Source organism: Poecilia mexicana, unplaced genomic scaffold (assembly GCF_051168715.1).
Source record: "Poecilia mexicana isolate PSO_F unplaced genomic scaffold, ASM5116871v1 scaffold_2, whole genome shotgun sequence".
NCBI classification, from domain to species: Eukaryota; Metazoa; Chordata; class Actinopteri; order Cyprinodontiformes; family Poeciliidae; genus Poecilia; species Poecilia mexicana.
Window position 1 is genome coordinate 10,256,697 of NW_028263371.1, and position 18,934 is coordinate 10,275,630.

The window sequence follows — 18,934 nt, forward strand, 5'->3', positions numbered from 1 at the left end:
GCAACTATGTCTCATGAGAACCACCCGCAGTTCAATGTGACAAAGACCAAGGAACTGGTGGTGAATCTGAGGACGAGGACTAGGATGTCAGTGATCCCTGTTTTCATCCAGGGCGTCAGTGTGGACATTGTGGAGGAATATAAATATCTGGAACTCGATATTGTTTGTAAATTGAACTGAATTAAGAACACTGACGTTCTCTACAGGAAGGGCCACAGTTGCCTCTATTTTCTGAGATGGTTGTGAGGTCCTCCAACATCTGTTTGACCTTGCACAGGATGTTTTCTGAGTCTGTGGTTGAAGGTGCTATCCTGTTTGCTGTGGTGTTCTGGGGAAAGAGGCTGCAAGTGGAGGACACCACCAAATGATCCACGATCAAGGCCAGTGAGCTGAACTGAAATAAGCATTTTACCCTTGGGGATCAATAAAGCATATTCTAAACATTTTATAGCATTCAACAAATATGATCAATTATATGTGTATTATATTATTGAATGTTATACAATGTTATGGGGGCGGGGGGGTTCAGCCTCCGCTCGCTGCCTGACAATATTTTTAGACAATATTTTCATATATTTCCTTGATCAACAAAAGCCGGGGATCGCCGCTTTCGCCGGTGAATCTGCTCCATTAGACGCCGGCTGAAGAATGGCGCGCACCCACAGGCATTTAATCCTTCACTTGTAGGCTACGTCATCACGTTGCAGCCGTCATTCGGGTTATTTTAGCAAGCTGCTCTTTCCATGTTTCCTGGCTTCTGCAGGTAAGACTGGAGACCAGCGAACAGCTATTGAATTAAATGATACGTAATTTTTCAAATTAATTCTCGTTTGCTAAGCTGAGTGATTCATAGACGTGAGCCTTGCTGGTTTTGTCACGGTTTCTGTTAAGTTAGCTGATACGAGCTAGTGCTGCTTGAACTGTGTGAGTGAGGGAGTTATGAACCACAAATTTACACAAATAACTTGACATAAATACATAAATAACTTTGCACATTTTGTCCTGAATACCATATTTACGCAGTTATAGTTAACTGATTTCAGTGGCTGCAAATGCTAGTCTGTTTATTCAGAACTTTATAAAGATGCTGCAACATAAAATCAATCTTTCCAAACTATGCAAATCTTACAGTAGACCACTGGTTTTATTTCACTGCTGAACATCACGTGATGAAGCTGAAAGTCTGTTGTTATGGCAATATATTCATTGATAATGTGTGTAAAATCAAATAAGTAAAAACAAAATAGAAACGTTCAAATAAAATCGCACACTAAAGGTGTAGCATCTATAGAAGTATATCGTGTTATACTTCCAGTGATGAACTGACAGCAAAGGGTGACGTCGTGTTGATCGATTATTTAAACAGTGTCTGTGTGTCTGATAGATCTGTGGCCTCTTTCCTTTCACCTCTCAGGTCAGTTGAACTCTAAGGCCACCATGGTGCTAAATCCCGTCATTTCTAAGCTGTCTGGTAAACTGGTTGTATTGGCTAGTTCCTCTCCTAGAAGACTGGAGATACTCCGCAATGCGGTATGTGTTTTACACATTTGGTTAAGTAAAGCAGCCCCTAAAACTACTACTCGGTGATTCTTGAGAATAAGGACAAAATGGGTTTTAATTTTCCCATATATTTTTTTATTATTATTTCTCAACCTTATGTATGCAAATATGACAAATAATGTTTTGGAAATGTAAAGATGCTAAGGTGCAGGCTCCCAGTTGCAACATTTGTTTTAAAAATTACATTTTTAATGGACCTGACGCAGAACTTTGTCATCACCATCTGACAAAAATAAATATAAAATTATTTTAAAAATACCCTATTAGTGACATGTTCACTCATTTTTACAGACAAATACTTCTCAAGAAACAAAACCTAATATTTAAAACAAAAAACAACAAAAAGTCCATCTGACGGAGTTGACACTGCATGACGGAGTTGACACAGAACTGAAGGTGGTGACAAACTAGTGAGTAAAATTAAAAACTTGATAGTAATGCAATTTATGTAAAATACATTAAAATGAATTAATTGCACATTTAAGTGAGATTTGTCAACAATTTCACTGAAAGAGTCACAAAAACTCTGACGGAGTTGACATCTGACGGAGTTGACAAAATACCAAACTACCTCAATTTATATGATGTTATTCTGAAGGAGGCCATATTGTAGCTCCTCAGGTCCATGAAATCTTTACATTATACCAAAATTAAGCTTTTATTTCACAAAATTTCATCAAAGTTTTGTAAATTGCCCGTTATGGTGTTGACACGTCATGGTTGTGACAAACAACTTAGGAATAAAACAGAAGAAAAAACTAAAGAACAACATATGCTAACCAGAGCTAACTAGCCCTCTGAGCAAAGGAAGAGAAAGGAAGACATCATGGGGTCCTCAGAAGTTCTGGTGCCCCCAATAATGTCTGATTTTTTTTTTTTTTTTTACATTCTTTTCATGTCTGATGGTGTTGACAAAAACTAGGGACAAATTTCAATGGAGTTGGAAAATATATAAAAAATGATTTTTAATTCAGTTTACTGATACTTTTATAATTATTTATATGACTATTTATACTTAATTGTGATCATATATAATTTTAATATTTCTTTAATTGTTTTAAACTACTATAATGTATTGAGTTCTGCTCCAGGACAAGGGATTTTAAAGACATCATCCACCTACTACAATGTTTAAAATAAAAATAAAAATTCAGCAAACACCAGGAAAATATACATTGTTGTGCTCACATGACTCAGGTTAGTTGAGTCAGATATTTGAAAAAAATATATTTTGTGCATATTTTATTCTAATTTTGTGCTTTATCTATAGGACCTGTTTTGTCCCTATTCTCAAGAATCACTGTACTATCAAAAACATAATGTTACCAGATTTACAAAATTCATCAAATGTTATCACAGTAAATGTGTGAATTAGGTTGCTCTCGTGCTCTTAGTTGTATAGTAAAATGGTATTCTGTTCAAATAGATTCTTTTTAAGAGATTGTGAAAAAATATGTGTGGTTTCTACAAGTTTGCCTCAGAGTTAAAGGCATCTTGCTTTCATTTGTATGTTTTTAAAAAAAAAATTATTTAGATGCAGATGCTTACACTCTAAATCGTTCAATCGTATTTTTCTCTCGCGTGTGCTAGGGTTTACGTTTTGAGGTGGTGCCGTCTTGGTTTAAAGAAACTCTGGATAAGCGACTTTTCAAAGCCCCTCATGAGTATGCTGTTGAGACAGCCAAGCAGAAGGCCCTGGAGGTGGCCAGGAGGATGCCAATTGTGAGTTTGGCTATTTTCTCAGTATAATATGCAAAATTGCCTTTTAAGCAAATGTTCTCATGAACACATTTTGATTCAGAAACACTTGAAAACTCCTGACATGGTGATCGGAGCAGATACCATTGTGGTAAGACGAGAAAAGCGCTGCAGAATTTACCCACATGATGTTATCGTAAACATGTTTGTATCTAGCTGTTTATGTGGGCCATAATTTGCAGACTGTCGACGGTATGATTCTGGAAAAGCCGGTGGACAAACAGGATGCGTACAGGATGCTGTCTAGGTATAGACTTTGCACTGTCTTACAAATTACATTGAAAATAATTTAAAAAAGTGTGATTTTTATTTTATTTTTATTTTTTCAGTTTGAGTGGTAAAGAGCACAGTGTTTTTACTGGAGTTGCCATTGTCTTGTGTCATGAAAAAGACGGTATGTTTTAACATTATAACAGTTTTGCTTTTGGCACATTTCTAAAACTTAAAGTAAATATATATAAGTATATATCTAGTTGAGGAGATTTTTTTATTTTTAACTTTGAAATCAATTTTTTTAATTTAAAAGTAATGTTTGAACTTTTCCTGCTCCCCTCCCAGATGATGAAGTGGACTACCAGTTGATAGACTTCTATGAAGAAACAAAGGTTAAGTTTGCAGATCTCTCACAAGATATGCTATGGGAGTACATCAATAGTGGTGAGCCCATGTGAGTATAGAAATTTGAACTTTGAGAGTCGGTATGTAATATCTACTCAGTCTTTGTGTGGCAACATCACAGTCCATCTTTTTTTTTTTTTTTTTTTACTCACTATGAGGTGCATGAACTCGCCTGTTTCTGGACTTTGAAATTTGTTAAGGCTGTGTTCACCTCGTTTGATTTGGCAAGGTTTTTCCATCATCCCATCCACCAATCAGTTATCTGAAACTAACTGGGTCACAAGGGCAACAGGACCAAGAGGGAACCCAGAACCTCTCCTAAGCACCATCCAAACCATTCCCTGGCCAAATGGACTATATAATCCCTCCAGCAAGTTTTGGGTTTTGGGTTTCCTCCTGATGGGACAAACCTAGAAAACCTCCAAAAAGAGGCGCCCAGGTCCATCCTGATGAGATTCCTGAATTACCTTGACTGATGCTTTCCCATGCGTAGAATCGTCAGCTCTGTTTGATGATTCTCCACTTCTTGAGTTCTCACCTAATGGTGGAACTTCTCACACTTTTTCTCTAGAGCTGAATCAGGCAACCCACCGGAAGAAACTCATTTCGGCTGCTTGTCTCCAACATATCTTTCTTTCAGTTATGATTTGCGCCTCATAACCATCTGTGAGGGTCGGACCGTAGATGTAAATTGAAAGCACCTTCTTCACCACAGCAGATCAGATTAACGTCAAGTTCTGCTGCAAACAAAACCACAACCTGTCAGTCCATTACCTGCTTCGTCCAACCATCGTCTCGTTCAGAAGATACCAACACACTTTAGATGCTCTGCTCGAGGCCGAGACTGACCCTAAACATGGTACTTCAAGTTTTGCATGTAGATTTTTACGTGGCATTTCCTTTTTGCAAGAAAGCTGAAATGAGTCAGAGTAGATTGGGGGGGGAGCATTCGTGAACATCAACTCCCGAGTCCTGCCACAGATTTTTAATCAGATTTATATCTGGACTTTGACTGGCCCACTTTGACTGGGTTCTTTTGGAACTCATCCAAAAGAGCTTATCGAACTCACCTCAGAGTTTCTACTGAGATGAAACTCTGAAGCGTTCGAGTTTCATCTCAGTAGTTCGGGGTTTACCGCCGTATGTTTAAGACAGAGTTTGACTCATCATGGCAAAGCTGAAGAAAATCTGTGAAGATGGCAGTGATTGCTATCCAGGGAGCAGTGATTGCTTTCCAGGGTTTCCTTCAGGATTGCCTGAAGCAAGTCTGACCAGCTTCCATGTTCTTACTGAAGGAAAGCATCCTACAACAAGGCACTTTGAATTGCCTTGTTGCTGAAAATCAGCTATATAAATAAAATTACCTTACCTACATAGAACGATGCTGCCACCACCATGTTTCACCCTGGACAACGGTCTTTTGAGGGTAGTGTGCATTGTTAGTTTTCCAACACACACTCTCTCTCGTCATATATTACTGCTTTCAGTCTATGTGATACTGTAAAGTAAAATGTTTTCTGTGTGTGTCAGGGACAAAGCTGGCGGCTACGGCATTCAAGCTCTGGGTGGCATGCTGGTGGAGTACGTCCACGGAGACTTCTTAAACGTTGTCGGGTTTCCCCTCAACCACTTCTGCAAACAATTAGACATGATGTACAACCACTGCTCTTTCATCAACCCTGAGAAAACCGAGTCTGTCTATGACAGTCATTCCACCCCGATTCTAATTGAGCAGAAAGACACCTCCACATCCATCCCCAAACCCAGCAGCCCTTCGGCCAGCCCGCTTCATAAGGTTCGTCAAGGCTGCTGCGTGTTCAAATGCTGTCGGTCTTTGGTTGATTTTGCTACAGAAACCCTGTTTCTTATAGGTGAAAAAGAAAGACAGAGAAAGTGAGGCAAACATCAATAGTTTGTCGAAACAGGATGCTGGAGAGATCAAGCTTCATAATTCTGAAACTGCCATATTGAGGAGTAGAGAGGGAGCCGTCACTGATCACAGCGAGCCTCAAAAAGGAGACTTGGAGCTGATTTATGAGCTAATGGACGGATTCAAAGCCTCAAAGGTAACAGGAGTTTCCAGCATTAATTTTACCTTTTAGCTTACAGTTTTTATTGAGAATCTCTATGCAGTAAGGACTATCGGTCATGTTTTTTTTTTTTTTTTTTTACAAATTTGTTCTAAAATTAAAGCAAAACGTTGCCGTATTGGTGAGAACGTTGAGCCAGGTGCTAAGATGTGGTTTTCAAGTCGCACTTTGGCACTTATTTTTTTTTTTAGTTGCGCTGCTTCCTGTTTTTTTTTTTTTTTTTCTAAGTTTCCTGGCAACTTCATTGTGCCCATCAAAACACGCTCACGGTGATATAACACGGCTGAGATTGATATCTTTACGTCTCTTGATGAGTTTTTCAAAGAGGATGACAATGTGGGAAAAAAAATAAATCATCGTTCTTGTAAAATGTTTCAGAATTCCCCCTACAGATTTGCACAATTCTTTCTCTTTTGGTTTCTATAGAGCGCTTGCTGTAACACTGGTTCCCACAAAATGATTTTTTTTTTTTTTCCACGTTGCATCAATCTCAACTCTCACTTCTTTCATCAAATGGTGCTTCGTTTTTGCTTTTGATCTCTTTCAGTGTGGCAGTTATGACTTGATTTATGTTGTTTCCAAAATGTGGTTCATGTCATTGGTGTAGGTTTGTAGAAGTATGTCACTCAATCAGTGCTGCTTTCTTATGTCAAAGATTTACTTGACACCTCCGCAGTCACACAGTCATTTTTCTGCTTCCTGGCAGCCTACGTTAAAAACTCTCATGCTTTCAACAGATCACGCCTGTTTCTCTGCTTCTCACTTTCTGTTAGGGGGCTCTTTTAAAAACTTTGTTGTTTTTTTACACTGTGCATCACCTTGTTAACATCACACAATCTCTTACTTGCCTTGCATATCTAATTATACCATCTATAGCTTGATTGGTGCTCTGGAAGCTCGCAGCTGGTGAGCAGATCACACCTTTTGTGTTGAAGTTAAAGCCAAAGCAATGCGTACAGAGGTTTCTTTATTTATTGAATTTTGCAACTCGAGCTTGAGCTTAAATCGTCCAGTGCATTAGAAAAGAGGCACGGTACAACTTGAACTGGGGCCCATTTCAAACCTTTTTTTTTTCTTACTTTGTTCTTGCAAAAAGTGGACAGTGTTAAGCTTGACTGTTCACACTTGGCATTAAAATTCTTTATCTGATTTTTTTCGCTCCGTACACCCAAAGGGGCATCAAAGAACACGCCCTTTGCTGGTTTGTTGAAAGACTTCAGTAAGTGGGACATTTTAGCTTTTATGCCTTCGTGATCATTTTTCTGTGTTTGACTTTACGGTCATGGGAAATTTTTGCTGATTTAAATCACCGGCTGATTAACTGACGCAGCGTATTTTCCAATCGTTTCCGTTTTGTATAAGTTTATTTTTTTAAGCTGGTGTGAATTTGTTAATCTTTTCCGTAAGTCTAGCTCACCCACTGACTCTTTTTGGTTGCTCTAATACATTGAGTTTTTATTTATTTATTTATTTTCCTTTTTCTTAAATTACAACCCTCCTCCCTGTCACAAAACCTTTCTTGAATATTGGGGCTTGGCAATGTCTTGCTTTGGATATGAATTTTACAGTTTTTTTTTTTTTTTTTGCAAAGTCCTATATCATTTTAAAAAAATGGATAACAATTGCTGTAGTATTCTGGTTTTTTCATTATGTTCAATTAAATAATTTAAAAAATTATTTAATTTTTAATAAAAGTTTAATAAAAGTGTTCTGCTGTAAAAACTCTTGCAGCTTAATTATTTATGCTAACATGTAAGCTGTGAAAAAAGAACACGAAGAATAAATAATGCTGAAATTAACAGAGCAGCACAAAGATGCTAATGTTTTTATTTTTATTACTTTTTTTTTATCACCTGATAATCACTGCCTATTATTTTCGTGACCCAACATCTTTGTTTTTTCTGTGGAAACATTTCCATCAGGAGTTTCTAAAAGGTATCAACCCAACAAATAAGTTTAATTTGACAGACGTCAGTGTCTGATTTATCGATGCTGTTCATCAATTGCATTTCTTTTTTAAAGCAAGATTCTCGATAATATTGCTGCTGCAGGAGGAGGGTTGGCGGATCTTCAGTCCGTGCCTGTTCCTGCTCTTGTTTTGGTGTCATCTGTTTTTGCCTTCTTTTTTTTTTGTGCGTCATTTTTGCTGAGTATCATTTTGAAAGTGCGCTTCTTAATTTATCTGTAGATCTTTTCGCCTTAATATGATTACATCTCGTGCATCGTTGCTGTATCTCCCGAAAATGTCCCAGGCGCTGTTCACGGCATCGAAGTTCTGCCTGTTTGACGTTCTGCACAAGAAGCCTGGGCTGGACGCAGAGCAGATAGCCCAGGAGATCGAAGCCTCTGTGAAGGGGACAGAGACGCTGCTGGAAGCTTGTGTGTCACTGGGGCTGCTGAAGACCAGAGATACAAGTTAGTCATTCCTCTGACGCTGTTTTTATTCCCTAAGCAGCTTCACTTACTAGGTTTAAAATGGCTAAATTGGCTAATTTAGTTCAAAAAGCATATGTTATCTAGATTCATTTAACACAGTGATGTATCTCAAATGTTTTTTTTTTTTTGTTTTTTTTTTTCTGTTGTTTTTATCTGGGACCACTATCACAATCAACCTGCTCCAGTAAGCATGTATTTATTCCTCACAGTTATGATTTGCGCCTCATAACCATCTGTGAGGGTCGGACACTCAAATATTAGGCTTCTCAGAAAATTTGAATATCGCACAAAAAACAATCAAGTCCTTCAAACGGAGGGTAATCTGTGAAAGCTGATCTGTAGAAGATTACTATAGATCAGAGTGCCATGCCAAGGTTTGCATAATGGAAAATTGAGTGGATGGAAAAAGTGTGGTAGAAAAAGGCACACATAAGATGCAGAGAGGACACCTGCTTTGAGAGGAGTATGAAGCGCATTCATCTTGCGTGGACTCCATCGGTTGTGAATACTTAAAAGAGCAACCACACGTCGCCCTATTTAGGGCCGCAACTTACTAAAATAAGTTACTCTGTGTGTAATAAATCTACATCTAAGTTTCATTGATGGAACTTAATTTCGGAATTTATGTTTCGATATCTTTTGAGATATATATATTTTTTGTTTTTGTTATTGTTTGTTTGAGCAGGACGCCCAAAACCTGGATTTGAGAACGCGGACGTGGCCTCGTGTTTCCTGCGCTCAGATTCTCGTTTCTCGCTGAACGCCTACATTCTTCACTGTAATGACACATTGTGGCCCATTTTCTCTCACCTCGAAAGCGCGGTGCGGGAGGGAACTAGCCAGCGTGGGAAGGTCAAGGCATCTACAGAGATTTGTCAGGTGATCATCTTGCAGTTCACTATCTGATTGATGCGGTGTAGATGAAACCTTCTGCAAAAAGCTTACCACACTGATTTACCGCTTGTCTTTTTTTTTTAAAGGAAGCCAAGCTGAGATTCATGCATGCCATGCACAGCTCTGCTAAAGTGGCAGCTGCGGCCGTGGCGACGGCCTTTGACCTCTCCAGCTACAAAACGGCCTGCGACGTGGGCGGTAAGAAATGAAGGGACGAGGAAAATGAGCTCGCCGTTTTTCCCAATCAGAAAACGTTCGTCCGCTTACGATTTTCTCGCTTTTGCCAGGATGCACCGGCGCCTTCGCGTACGAGTTGACTAAAACCCACCCCGACCTGTCTGTGGCTGTGCTCGATTTGCCTGCCGTTGTGGAGATGAGTGGGCCGTTTCAGCGGCAGCACGCAGACAAAAGGGTCACTTTCAAAGCTGGTTAGTTGTCAATCATGTTGTTTTCAGTTACTAGATGTCGTATTGAGGTAGTGATGGAGCCAGAGCTCTCATTTGGACTGTAAATTCCCCGTTTCCCTGCTGTTCGGACAGGAGACTTCTTAAAAGACGAGTTGCCTAAAGCGGACTTGTACATCCTGGTGAGGATTCTCCATGATCTGAGCGACGAGAAGCTGCATATTCTGCTGAGGAGAATTTCAGATGCGTGCACTCCAGGTATAAAAGCTAAAAATAATTAAGAAAAAAGGCAAATTGTGTCTAGTTTCTTTGTATTTAATGTTGTTAGACTGTTAAAAACAATTAGAAGCACTAAGCCGCAGTGTTGTCGGAATATAAAATCAAAAAAATCAACTGCTGCTTTGTTAGCATAAAGGAGCAGCGCGGGGCTCTCTGTGAAACCTGTGCGAGGAAACAGCCGAGCCAAAGCGCCTGCTCGCTTATACAGTGATTTATTCTTTCTGTTCGTGCTCTTAACGTTGCATGTTTGCATATACTTTCTGCCGCCAGGCTGTGGCCTCCTGCTGAGCGAGATCTTTCTGGATGAAAACAGAAGCGGCCCGAGCCGAGGGCTGCTGCAGGCTCTCAGCATGAGCGAGGGGAAGCAGCGGAGTGCGGCGGAGTACAGTCGGCTTTTGAAGGGTCACGGTTTCATAACGGCACAAGTGAAGCACACGAACAACCTTCTGGATGCAATGCTCTGCACCAAGGCGTAGCAGACTTGCACCCTTACCTACATTTAGAGCTTTGTGATGTAGGATGTTGTTGAACTTTGCCAATATTAAACACTAACTTTTGTTTTTGTTAAATATGAAAACAAGTGAAAGACGTCCTTATTTCAGGCTGAACTCTTTATGTACAGGATGTCAGATTTTGCACTGTTCTGAAGATTATTGAATTAAGATTGTTCTGTTATGCCAACTCTAAAATGAAGACATTTAACAGCTGCATGTAACACTTTCCTAAATCTAGTAACTTTATCCAGACTTTGAAAATTCAAATTATTCATCAAACGTTTTGTTACATAATGAGTCTCTTCACAACTATGTCTGCTGGAAGTAATATTTTGTTTTGATTAAATAATAATGTAAAATTCCCTCATGTCAGAAATAAGGTTGGGAAATGCACAGCAGTAGAATTAAAGTATTGCACTTAAATGTTTTTAGAGCAACATGTTGCACAATTGAAAATACTTAGTATTAGAATAATTAATAATATAATATGAATGGAGGGCACACATTTTGCCAAGTAACATTTTTTAACTTGTTACTGTTAAAAATTTTAAGGACAAAGCGGGGAATGTTAGAAACATTTAATGTTGGAGATGTTAAATCCTGTTCCTGCCTTCGGACTTTAAAAACAGAGCTGTCATCAGAAATGACAGTTTGCAGCTATTACTATGACATTATTGTCATACATCCTGTTTGCATGTGAAGTAAACAGGATGTAAATGAAAAAAGTGGTTGGGGTACATTTACAAATATATAAAAAAAATACTTTTAATAATATATCAACAGAATCAATTTTAGCTCCATATTATACCTTTGCAACTTTGTACTTCCGCCGTCCATACAGACTTGTCCCTGGGGAGGTGGCGCCTGTCTCCTGCATACATTGGGTGAGAGGTGGGGTACACCCTGGACAGGGGCAACACAGAGACACACACACTCTCACTCAGCTAAGGGCATGAAATGCAGCGTCAATTACATTAAAAAAAGTGATATAAAGTGCAAATAAATAAGCTGCGTAGCAGTTTGGGGCTTGACTGCTGCAGTTTTGTTCACTTGATGTTGGCAGGTAGTTTCAGGTGGACTATGTTGAAGAGACTGTTTCTGACCGATCACTGGAACATCCTCTGCAGGGCCCGGTTGCATGGGGTAGTGCAGCTGGAGCTCCACACTGAGAAGCGGTACTTCAACACACTCCACAACAAATCTGCAAAAAAAAAAAAAAAGTGTCTGAAGCGACGGTTGTGTTAGCTTCCTTCTGTATTGAACGGTTGCTTAACGTGAAGGACTTGCATTCAGGTCATGACCTTCTGGAGTTGATCGTCCTCTTCCTTGTTTTTCTCACAGAGAACCAGGATGTTGTCTCCACACCGTCTCTTTCACAGTTTGACATCCTTCCTGCTGATTGACTCATCGCTTGTGAGCATCTTCAGAAACATAAAAAAAAAATCAAATAAAAATTGCTGCTTTGATGTAGCATAGAAAGGACGTTGCTTTGTCTTTCAGTCTTCATCGCTCCAAAAACACATTATCTGTCCGAGCTTGCTAAAGTTGAATTCTCCATACAAAGTGTGGTTGGTGAGTTTCTTGCAGGATCAAGTAATCTCCTCAAGATGGCGCTAAAAAACCACCGCATCTGCCTGAGAGTAGCAAAGAAACATATGGAGATCCCTATTGACAGAGAATAATCCCCCCCCCCACCCTCCAACGTCTGCATATCTGTTACCGGGATCAAATTAATAAAGAACGACAGAGAACTATCAGAATTGAGGTTGAAGCTGCCAGGTTGGATATTAATGTGCATTGTGTGCATTTGGTTTGGAAGCACTGCCTTGTAATCTGTAAAGGGGTAGGACACCATCCCCTAATTCCTTACAGATCCTCTTCTTGGATTTCAGTTTGGAGGCAGCAGTTAAAGCAGCCAAAGAGCCGCAGGGAGCACGGGGAGGATCACTGGCTTTGATAAACAACGCGGATCATTTTGGATTGCTTTTTAAAGTATTTTCCTAGGAGGGTAAAGAAGGGTGGTCAGTGTTATTCACTGCTATTTTCCTGTCATTTCGTATCCAGGCTCTCCGTGACATCTAACTGATTTCCATTTCTCAGGTTTCAGTGTGTGGATAAGGAGAGACAGGAGAAGGGTGGACTCGAGTTCAAACATGACACCAAAGCAATTCACAAGATGCTTTATTTTTTTCCCCTTTCTTTTTTATTGACAATGTCAACCATTGCCATTACAAAAAAAAAAAAAATTACGTTTGCAATGCTTTTCGGAACAACTCGAGGTCGTGTCGCTTCTCACTTTTAAAGGACATCAAAGGAAACCAGAGCAAAACGGGTTAAATGTTGTGGGAAAATTTCAGGCCTTTGAAATACAGATGAGCGTCACAAATCAAAGCAAAGTCTGTTTCCACCCCCCCCCCCTAACCCCAAGAAAACACGATGAAGCATTTCCAAGAAAGGGTATTTTGCATATCTGTCCACTCTTGAGTGTCCCGGCAGCTGGACCCGCTTCACCCTCCAAAAATGCCTCTCCTCTCGTGTGCCGGCATCAACAGCAAACACTCTGCTGCGCGTCCTAATGAAAACCATTCAAGTCAATCAAGTTTAGCGGAGACCAAAGGCCAGTGTAATTTGGGAAAATTGCTGAAACTCCAAAGTAATCTTCTGTAATGTGATCTTGCGTATTGAGCGCTGGCTGTACTGTACGTGTCGGATAAGAGCTCAGTCATTTTCTTCAAATGCAGTCCTGACAAGCAGCATGGCTATCCACCTGCAAGTAATCATCATTCTAGTGTTAAGTGCTTTGATATTAAAATGACTGATTTAAGACCATTTGCTGCTAGCAGATAGGGGCCTTAAAGCACTTCCACATGTTGATAGAGAGGATAAGGCGAGTTTGTGAACTGGCTTGGCTGCGTGTTGCGGAGCGGCCAGCGATAACACGTCCTGCGCGTAGTAATAGAGCAGTTACGAAAGCAAACTTACATTTATCATGAATGATGTGATCAGAACCTTTTAGATAGTACCAAGAGCAAGGGTTTAGATTTATTATGTTTGTTTTTTTGACGTCAAATTGAAATGTTGTGCAATTTGCAAAGATGCCACTTGAGGGCAACGTTGGCTAAATAAAACATCCACAGCGTTAACGCTACTTTTTTTTTTTTTTTTTTTTTTAGGGCTTTGCTTAACAGCCAGAACAAATAATTTGATTAAATAATTATGTTTGATTTATTTATTTATTTATTTATTTATTTTAAATTGCCCATCTCGATTTCTTTTGCGGCATCTTAAAGATAAACAATATTTGTTTATTGCCGGAGCCTTTTAGCTACTTCAGGGAGGGTCTGCGGAATCCAAAATGCTTGGATCCAGAATAACAAACATCCTCTAATCAGCGCATTTTTCGGAATTGCCTTTTAAAAACTGAACTCATGCTTGGGCACCTGTTTCAAAGAGCAGGCTTGTTTATCAAAGTCCTCCTCTGTCAACAGACGAGGACTCTGTTGACAGAGGAGCGAACGTGATGACGGCTGGCTCCTCGGCCCACATCTGATTTCAGCAAATGTGCAATTGTTCAAAGTGAGTTGTGCTTCATTGATTTGTTTCAAGGCAGAGGAAAAATAACCTGAGGGCTTCTACCAGTTAGAAATAACAATGGAGTCCTTCTTTGCTGTTTGCCGCTTGCTGGCTTGACATCAGTGGTAAAGCAGAGGGATTTTCACTGTGGATTTAACTAGTAGTTGGGGACTGGGGTAAAAATAAATCAGATACTCCTCATTGAAGTAGTTTTATTTTGGCATATAGAATTTCAATAATACGAGATTAGGGGAGGTTATAAAGCGCTGTTCCATGTGTTGTTATTTTTGATGAAATGCTGCATTTGTCATGAAAATGCCGGATGTAAAACTGGAAATTAAAACAAATTTTTTTTTTTAAGATTAAATTAAAGCTCATTGTATTAGTTTTGATCAATCAGAACATCGATAAATATAATACCTGAATGGAAATTTAGTTTAATTAAAGAGCATGTCTTGATGTATTGGAAATATGAGTGACTATTCTACACATCTGACACACTAGCAAATGGGATGTGATCCCAGCTAATTCAGCTATTAAATTTCTACTAACTTTTAATTTAAGAAAAAAAAAACTCATAGTGATTACCTAATCTCATGCTATGTTCTGCATGCACTGAGATTCAATCACCTCTGCATAGCGAATGCTGGAAGTGTGCTGAGATGGCAGCGCAGACATGACTTTAATCTGGTTAATTGAGCTTATAATTTTTTGGAACAACTCATACATTGCAGATAGAACAATAATACGAATAAAGGAATTTATTGACTTTGAATTTACTTACTGAGAAAAATGACTGACTCTGTACTTACACAGTGGCACGGTATGAATTTTTTACATCCAATTTTAATCCCAGTAGCCACACATAAGCTAAACCTAACGGGAATACGTCATAAATCATAGAAACAGTAAAGAGATGACAAAGGCAGATAGCAGCTTTAGCAGGTTTCCTTGAAAATGTGCAAAGACTTACTAATTTGTGATTTTCAGATGGAGCAACATCAAATCTTCTAGTGTAATTTTTAATTTTTTTAATTTTTTTTTTACAAACAGATAATGTCGGATCTCACAGAAAACATGTATTTAAAGCAGCCACGCATATTTGTCAAAATCAGCAGAGGAGCAGGGTAGAGGTTACCATTCGAATGAAAACAAAAGCACATCTAACCCTGACAAGACATCAACAAGGACCACATCGCGATAAGACAATTATTGTTGTGGTCAGATATGAAAGCGTCTCACCCCTTTCTGTCTCTTTCTGTGACTTGTCGTTCAGCGATGCAGTCGGGCCGGAAACTCTCTGAGCCGAAATGGTTGGTGACTGAGCTTTTATCAAACCGACTGAGGGCGCTTTGTTGTTATTTTAGGATTCCTCATGGGTGCAGTCTGAAAGAGCAGACGAGTGGGTTCCATCATTACATGGGTGCACATTACAGACACAGAGGAGTGTAACAGACACCAAGGAAAAGAAGATAATGTTGGGATGCTTATGCTCATGTCAATTGCATTGACTAATTTTTTTATCTTTTGAAGAAGAAGACTGTTTTTTAAGGCAAGGGTTAAGGGTTCATCTCATCTACTTTTCTCTAAGCTTTTCGCCAAACATATGCAAAGTCAAACTGCAGATATTTTGTGAGGACCCCACGAAATTGCCAACTGAGGAACAATAGTAGAAATGCAACACCGATCTTTTACCGTTTGAAGCACACTTGATCTGTGGTACGCAAAAGATTCAAGAAAACGTTGGAAGAAAATCTATAAGGAACGGACCACGAGATCCATCCGGAAATGCAAGACAAAAGTTCAACATTCTCTAAGCTGAAAGCCACTGTAAAACATTGAACAGGATTTATCTGGTGCAAAATAAAAGGTGCTGGAAACTCCTTGATGAGAAAAAGGGATCATCTGGCTTTTTGTCAGCATCTGTGATTTTGAGTGTGTTTTTGTTATACGCAGAAAGAACTGGTAACTTTCACATCTGTGAAAACATCAATAAACTATTAACCAGGCATGTATGATTTTTTTTTTTTTTTTTTTTTTTGCAAGACAACACCTGAAGCGTATTGTACAACAGCTTGGCTCAGAGTTAAATAGTCCAGGTGCTACATATACAGCCTTGTGTCCAGATCTGATGGATCCAGCATGCAAAAAAATACACAATACCCCAAACCAAGCGAAACCTGGAAAATGTTTCATTTTCAAAATCACGGGTCTGATCAGTTCCCAGACACTTATGTAATAATGGACAAAAAATTTATATCAAACAGAAAGTTAAACATGTAAAAGACTTTCGTCATCTAATATGGTGTAGTCCTACTGATGAATCATTTAGATTCAGGTCATCTGTAAATATTTGCGGCTTATCTTTGCATTTAATTAAATGTCTATTTTAAAAATACGAGGATTGAATCTGCTCACTGAGACGCCATCCTCACCACGGCTATTTTTGAATGCGGCTCTCACATCCGTTGTTACAACTTTAAGTCAAAAATCTAATTCTCCGGTTAACATCTATTTGATTCTCCATTCATACAAAACGACTGATCACAAGCCCTGACGATGTAACACGGAAAGCAAATGCTCAGCCCCCCCGAATGGTTCTGTGGCGATGCGATATTCGCCGGCGGGGGGGGGGGGGGGGGGTGTCTGTGTAGCGGAGTTGTTGTTGTTGTGTCTGCTATCACAAGGCTTGAAGGTGCTTCCGGTGTGGCCCCCCGACACCGATCACAGGCAACCGCTGTTTTAAAACAAGCGGAACGATATATTCCTCTCGCTGCGTGACGATGACCCCTGCTCCTGACCCCCTCCAGCGGCGCCTCACCCCTCCAAACAATAACAGTCAACCCCCCCCCCCCCACATCTGACAGAGCCGGAGAACAACTTATAAATGATATGCATCTCCTGCTGGTCCCATGGCAACCGCCTCGACTTTATTGTTGCGCTTCTTTGATCCCGCCAAGCTTTGATTCATTTCTCTTTCACCCTTTTAGCTAAACATATCATGTGAATTTGGAGCTTTGTTCCTGACAGGCCCCGTCTTACCTCGCTCTCTCCACAGGCTCCTGACGCCTCCCAGAGGAGCCGCGGAGGAGGAGAGGAATTCCACCGGATTCAAAGCACTTCGACGGGCTGCTTTTTGACTCCTCCGTCTGTCTTGGCTTGCTTCTCTCCCCTCCACTCCCCGTGTTGACCTGCTCCTCGTGATTCCCCCCCACCCCGCCTACCCTCCTGCCAAACCATCTTCCTGGTCCTGAGGGACCAACACCGTACAAGCGCAGGCGTACATGTTAACAAGGGGCACCGGGTTTCAGACGTTTATTTAAAACACTTTTAATAGCGCGTTCTTTAGCATGACGAAGTCTCGTGGAGAATCAAGTTAAATTAGCACGTTCTCGTTAGATTTTATAGGTTTGTCGAGGGGGCTTTAGATGCCCTGCCAAGCTCCTCGTAAACTCCACACTTTGAGTTTTCATTGAGAAACTCATTGTTGGCATCTTGACATGGTCTTAAACTTCCTTCCAATGAGTGCGGCCGTAAACTGGGAGGACTTTTACCCAATGAGTTCGCAATGAAAAATGAAAACGAGTATGTTTTTTTAGCACCATCTGGTTTCGATCAGGACAATATCCTAAACACGACCGGTTTTTTAAATCAGCCCTAGCCTCAACCTGCCTCCCAGACATCGGCCACTCATTATTCTGGTCAGGCGTCTGCGACAGCTACGCGGGATTTTTAGCTTTTTTTTTTTTTTTCACCGCTGAAATCTGTTGATATTCCCTTCATAATCACTGCGCTCTTTGTTTTAAACTCTCAGAATGGCATTGTGGGCCCTCTAATTGACTTTATGTGCGCGCATGTGTTGCTCACATTGATAAATGCTTGCACGCAATCGCAATATGACGTTTTAATAGTCGTGACACATGTTCTGGTCGAAGCCTTAAGATGACCTCCATATATTTCAGGCAACAAGAACAACAAGAGATGAATATAACCTTTCAGAAAGTTGCTCTGCTTTCATTATGTCAACTAATACCACCCTCGCATTTCTCGAGCCTGTAAATTCAAATATATGTGCTGCCGGGTCCTGTGCATGTGCAGCAGCAGAAATAAGTGTCTTTGATGGAAAAGTCTGGGACCAGTTAAGTCTGTCACTGTCAATAAGAGCAATATTCAAAGCTGGAAAAGGAAGATGTGTTAGGTGATGTGGGATATTTTTCCTCCGGCCTTTATTGCCCAGTTATTCTTCGTGTCTGGCTGAAATTGCAGAAAACATACTACGCTACTGAAACCATGAGAGCAATGATCGTGAATTCGAATGCAGATTGTTTCCATGCTTAGCTGCGCGCTCCAAAAGTATCCCTTTGAACTTTGTCGAGATACGAGCCCGATAGACGATCGCGTCCAGTGAGTCGGAATGTGAGTTCGGATGAGGCGAGTTTGTCAGATTCAAAGTATCTATAGAAAATAACAATGTTTAAGCAGGGATTAGACGTGCTGTTCGTTAAGCCCACATTTGTGAATTGCTTTTTTTCCACCCCTCTCATAGATCAGGTGTAATCTTAAATGTCGTTTTGTATTAGCAATAAGTAATAAAAGGTAAAGAGTCTTTCATGTTAATTTATGTAATGTGCTTCTCTTAGAGATTTGAGTTACTAAGATAAATTAACTCTTCAATAACCATCAAATTTATTGGATGCGACTGCATTTTACGTTAAAGACCAACACTAAATGATGCATAATTGTGAAGGGTAAGGAAACGGCTGCATGTTTTATTAATTTTCCCAATGAAAATCTGGAAAGTGTGGTGTGATTTTTTTTTCTTGTGAAA

The 18,934-nt window shown here is 39.9% G+C and overlaps 2 protein-coding genes across 2 annotated transcripts; one reads left to right on the plus strand and one right to left on the minus strand.

Moving 5' to 3' along the window:
• The first annotated feature begins 660 nt into the window (after window positions 1–660).
• On the plus strand, window positions 661–10,749 carry asmtl (acetylserotonin O-methyltransferase like). The gene is made up of 15 exons (XM_014988964.2): window positions 661–763; window positions 1,415–1,530; window positions 3,151–3,282; window positions 3,362–3,409; window positions 3,501–3,565; window positions 3,648–3,712; window positions 3,877–3,985; window positions 5,467–5,731; window positions 5,808–6,002; window positions 8,279–8,441; window positions 9,148–9,341; window positions 9,443–9,554; window positions 9,644–9,784; window positions 9,896–10,018; window positions 10,310–10,749. The coding sequence occupies exons 2-15, from the start codon at window positions 1,438–1,440 to the stop codon at window positions 10,513–10,515; spliced, it is 1,911 nt and encodes a 636-aa protein (XP_014844450.2). The 5' UTR covers window positions 661–763; window positions 1,415–1,437; the 3' UTR covers window positions 10,516–10,749.
• LOC148160394 (uncharacterized) lies at window positions 7,918–16,610 on the minus strand. Its single transcript, XM_088010507.1, has 5 exons — window positions 15,349–16,610; window positions 11,835–11,954; window positions 11,637–11,734; window positions 11,342–11,436; window positions 7,918–8,422 (listed from the first exon to the last, which is right to left on the minus strand). The coding sequence occupies exons 2-5, from the start codon at window positions 11,939–11,941 to the stop codon at window positions 8,411–8,413; spliced, it is 312 nt and encodes a 103-aa protein (XP_087866633.1). The 5' UTR covers window positions 11,942–11,954; window positions 15,349–16,610; the 3' UTR covers window positions 7,918–8,410.
• Window positions 16,611–18,934: the final 2,324 nt, after the last annotated feature.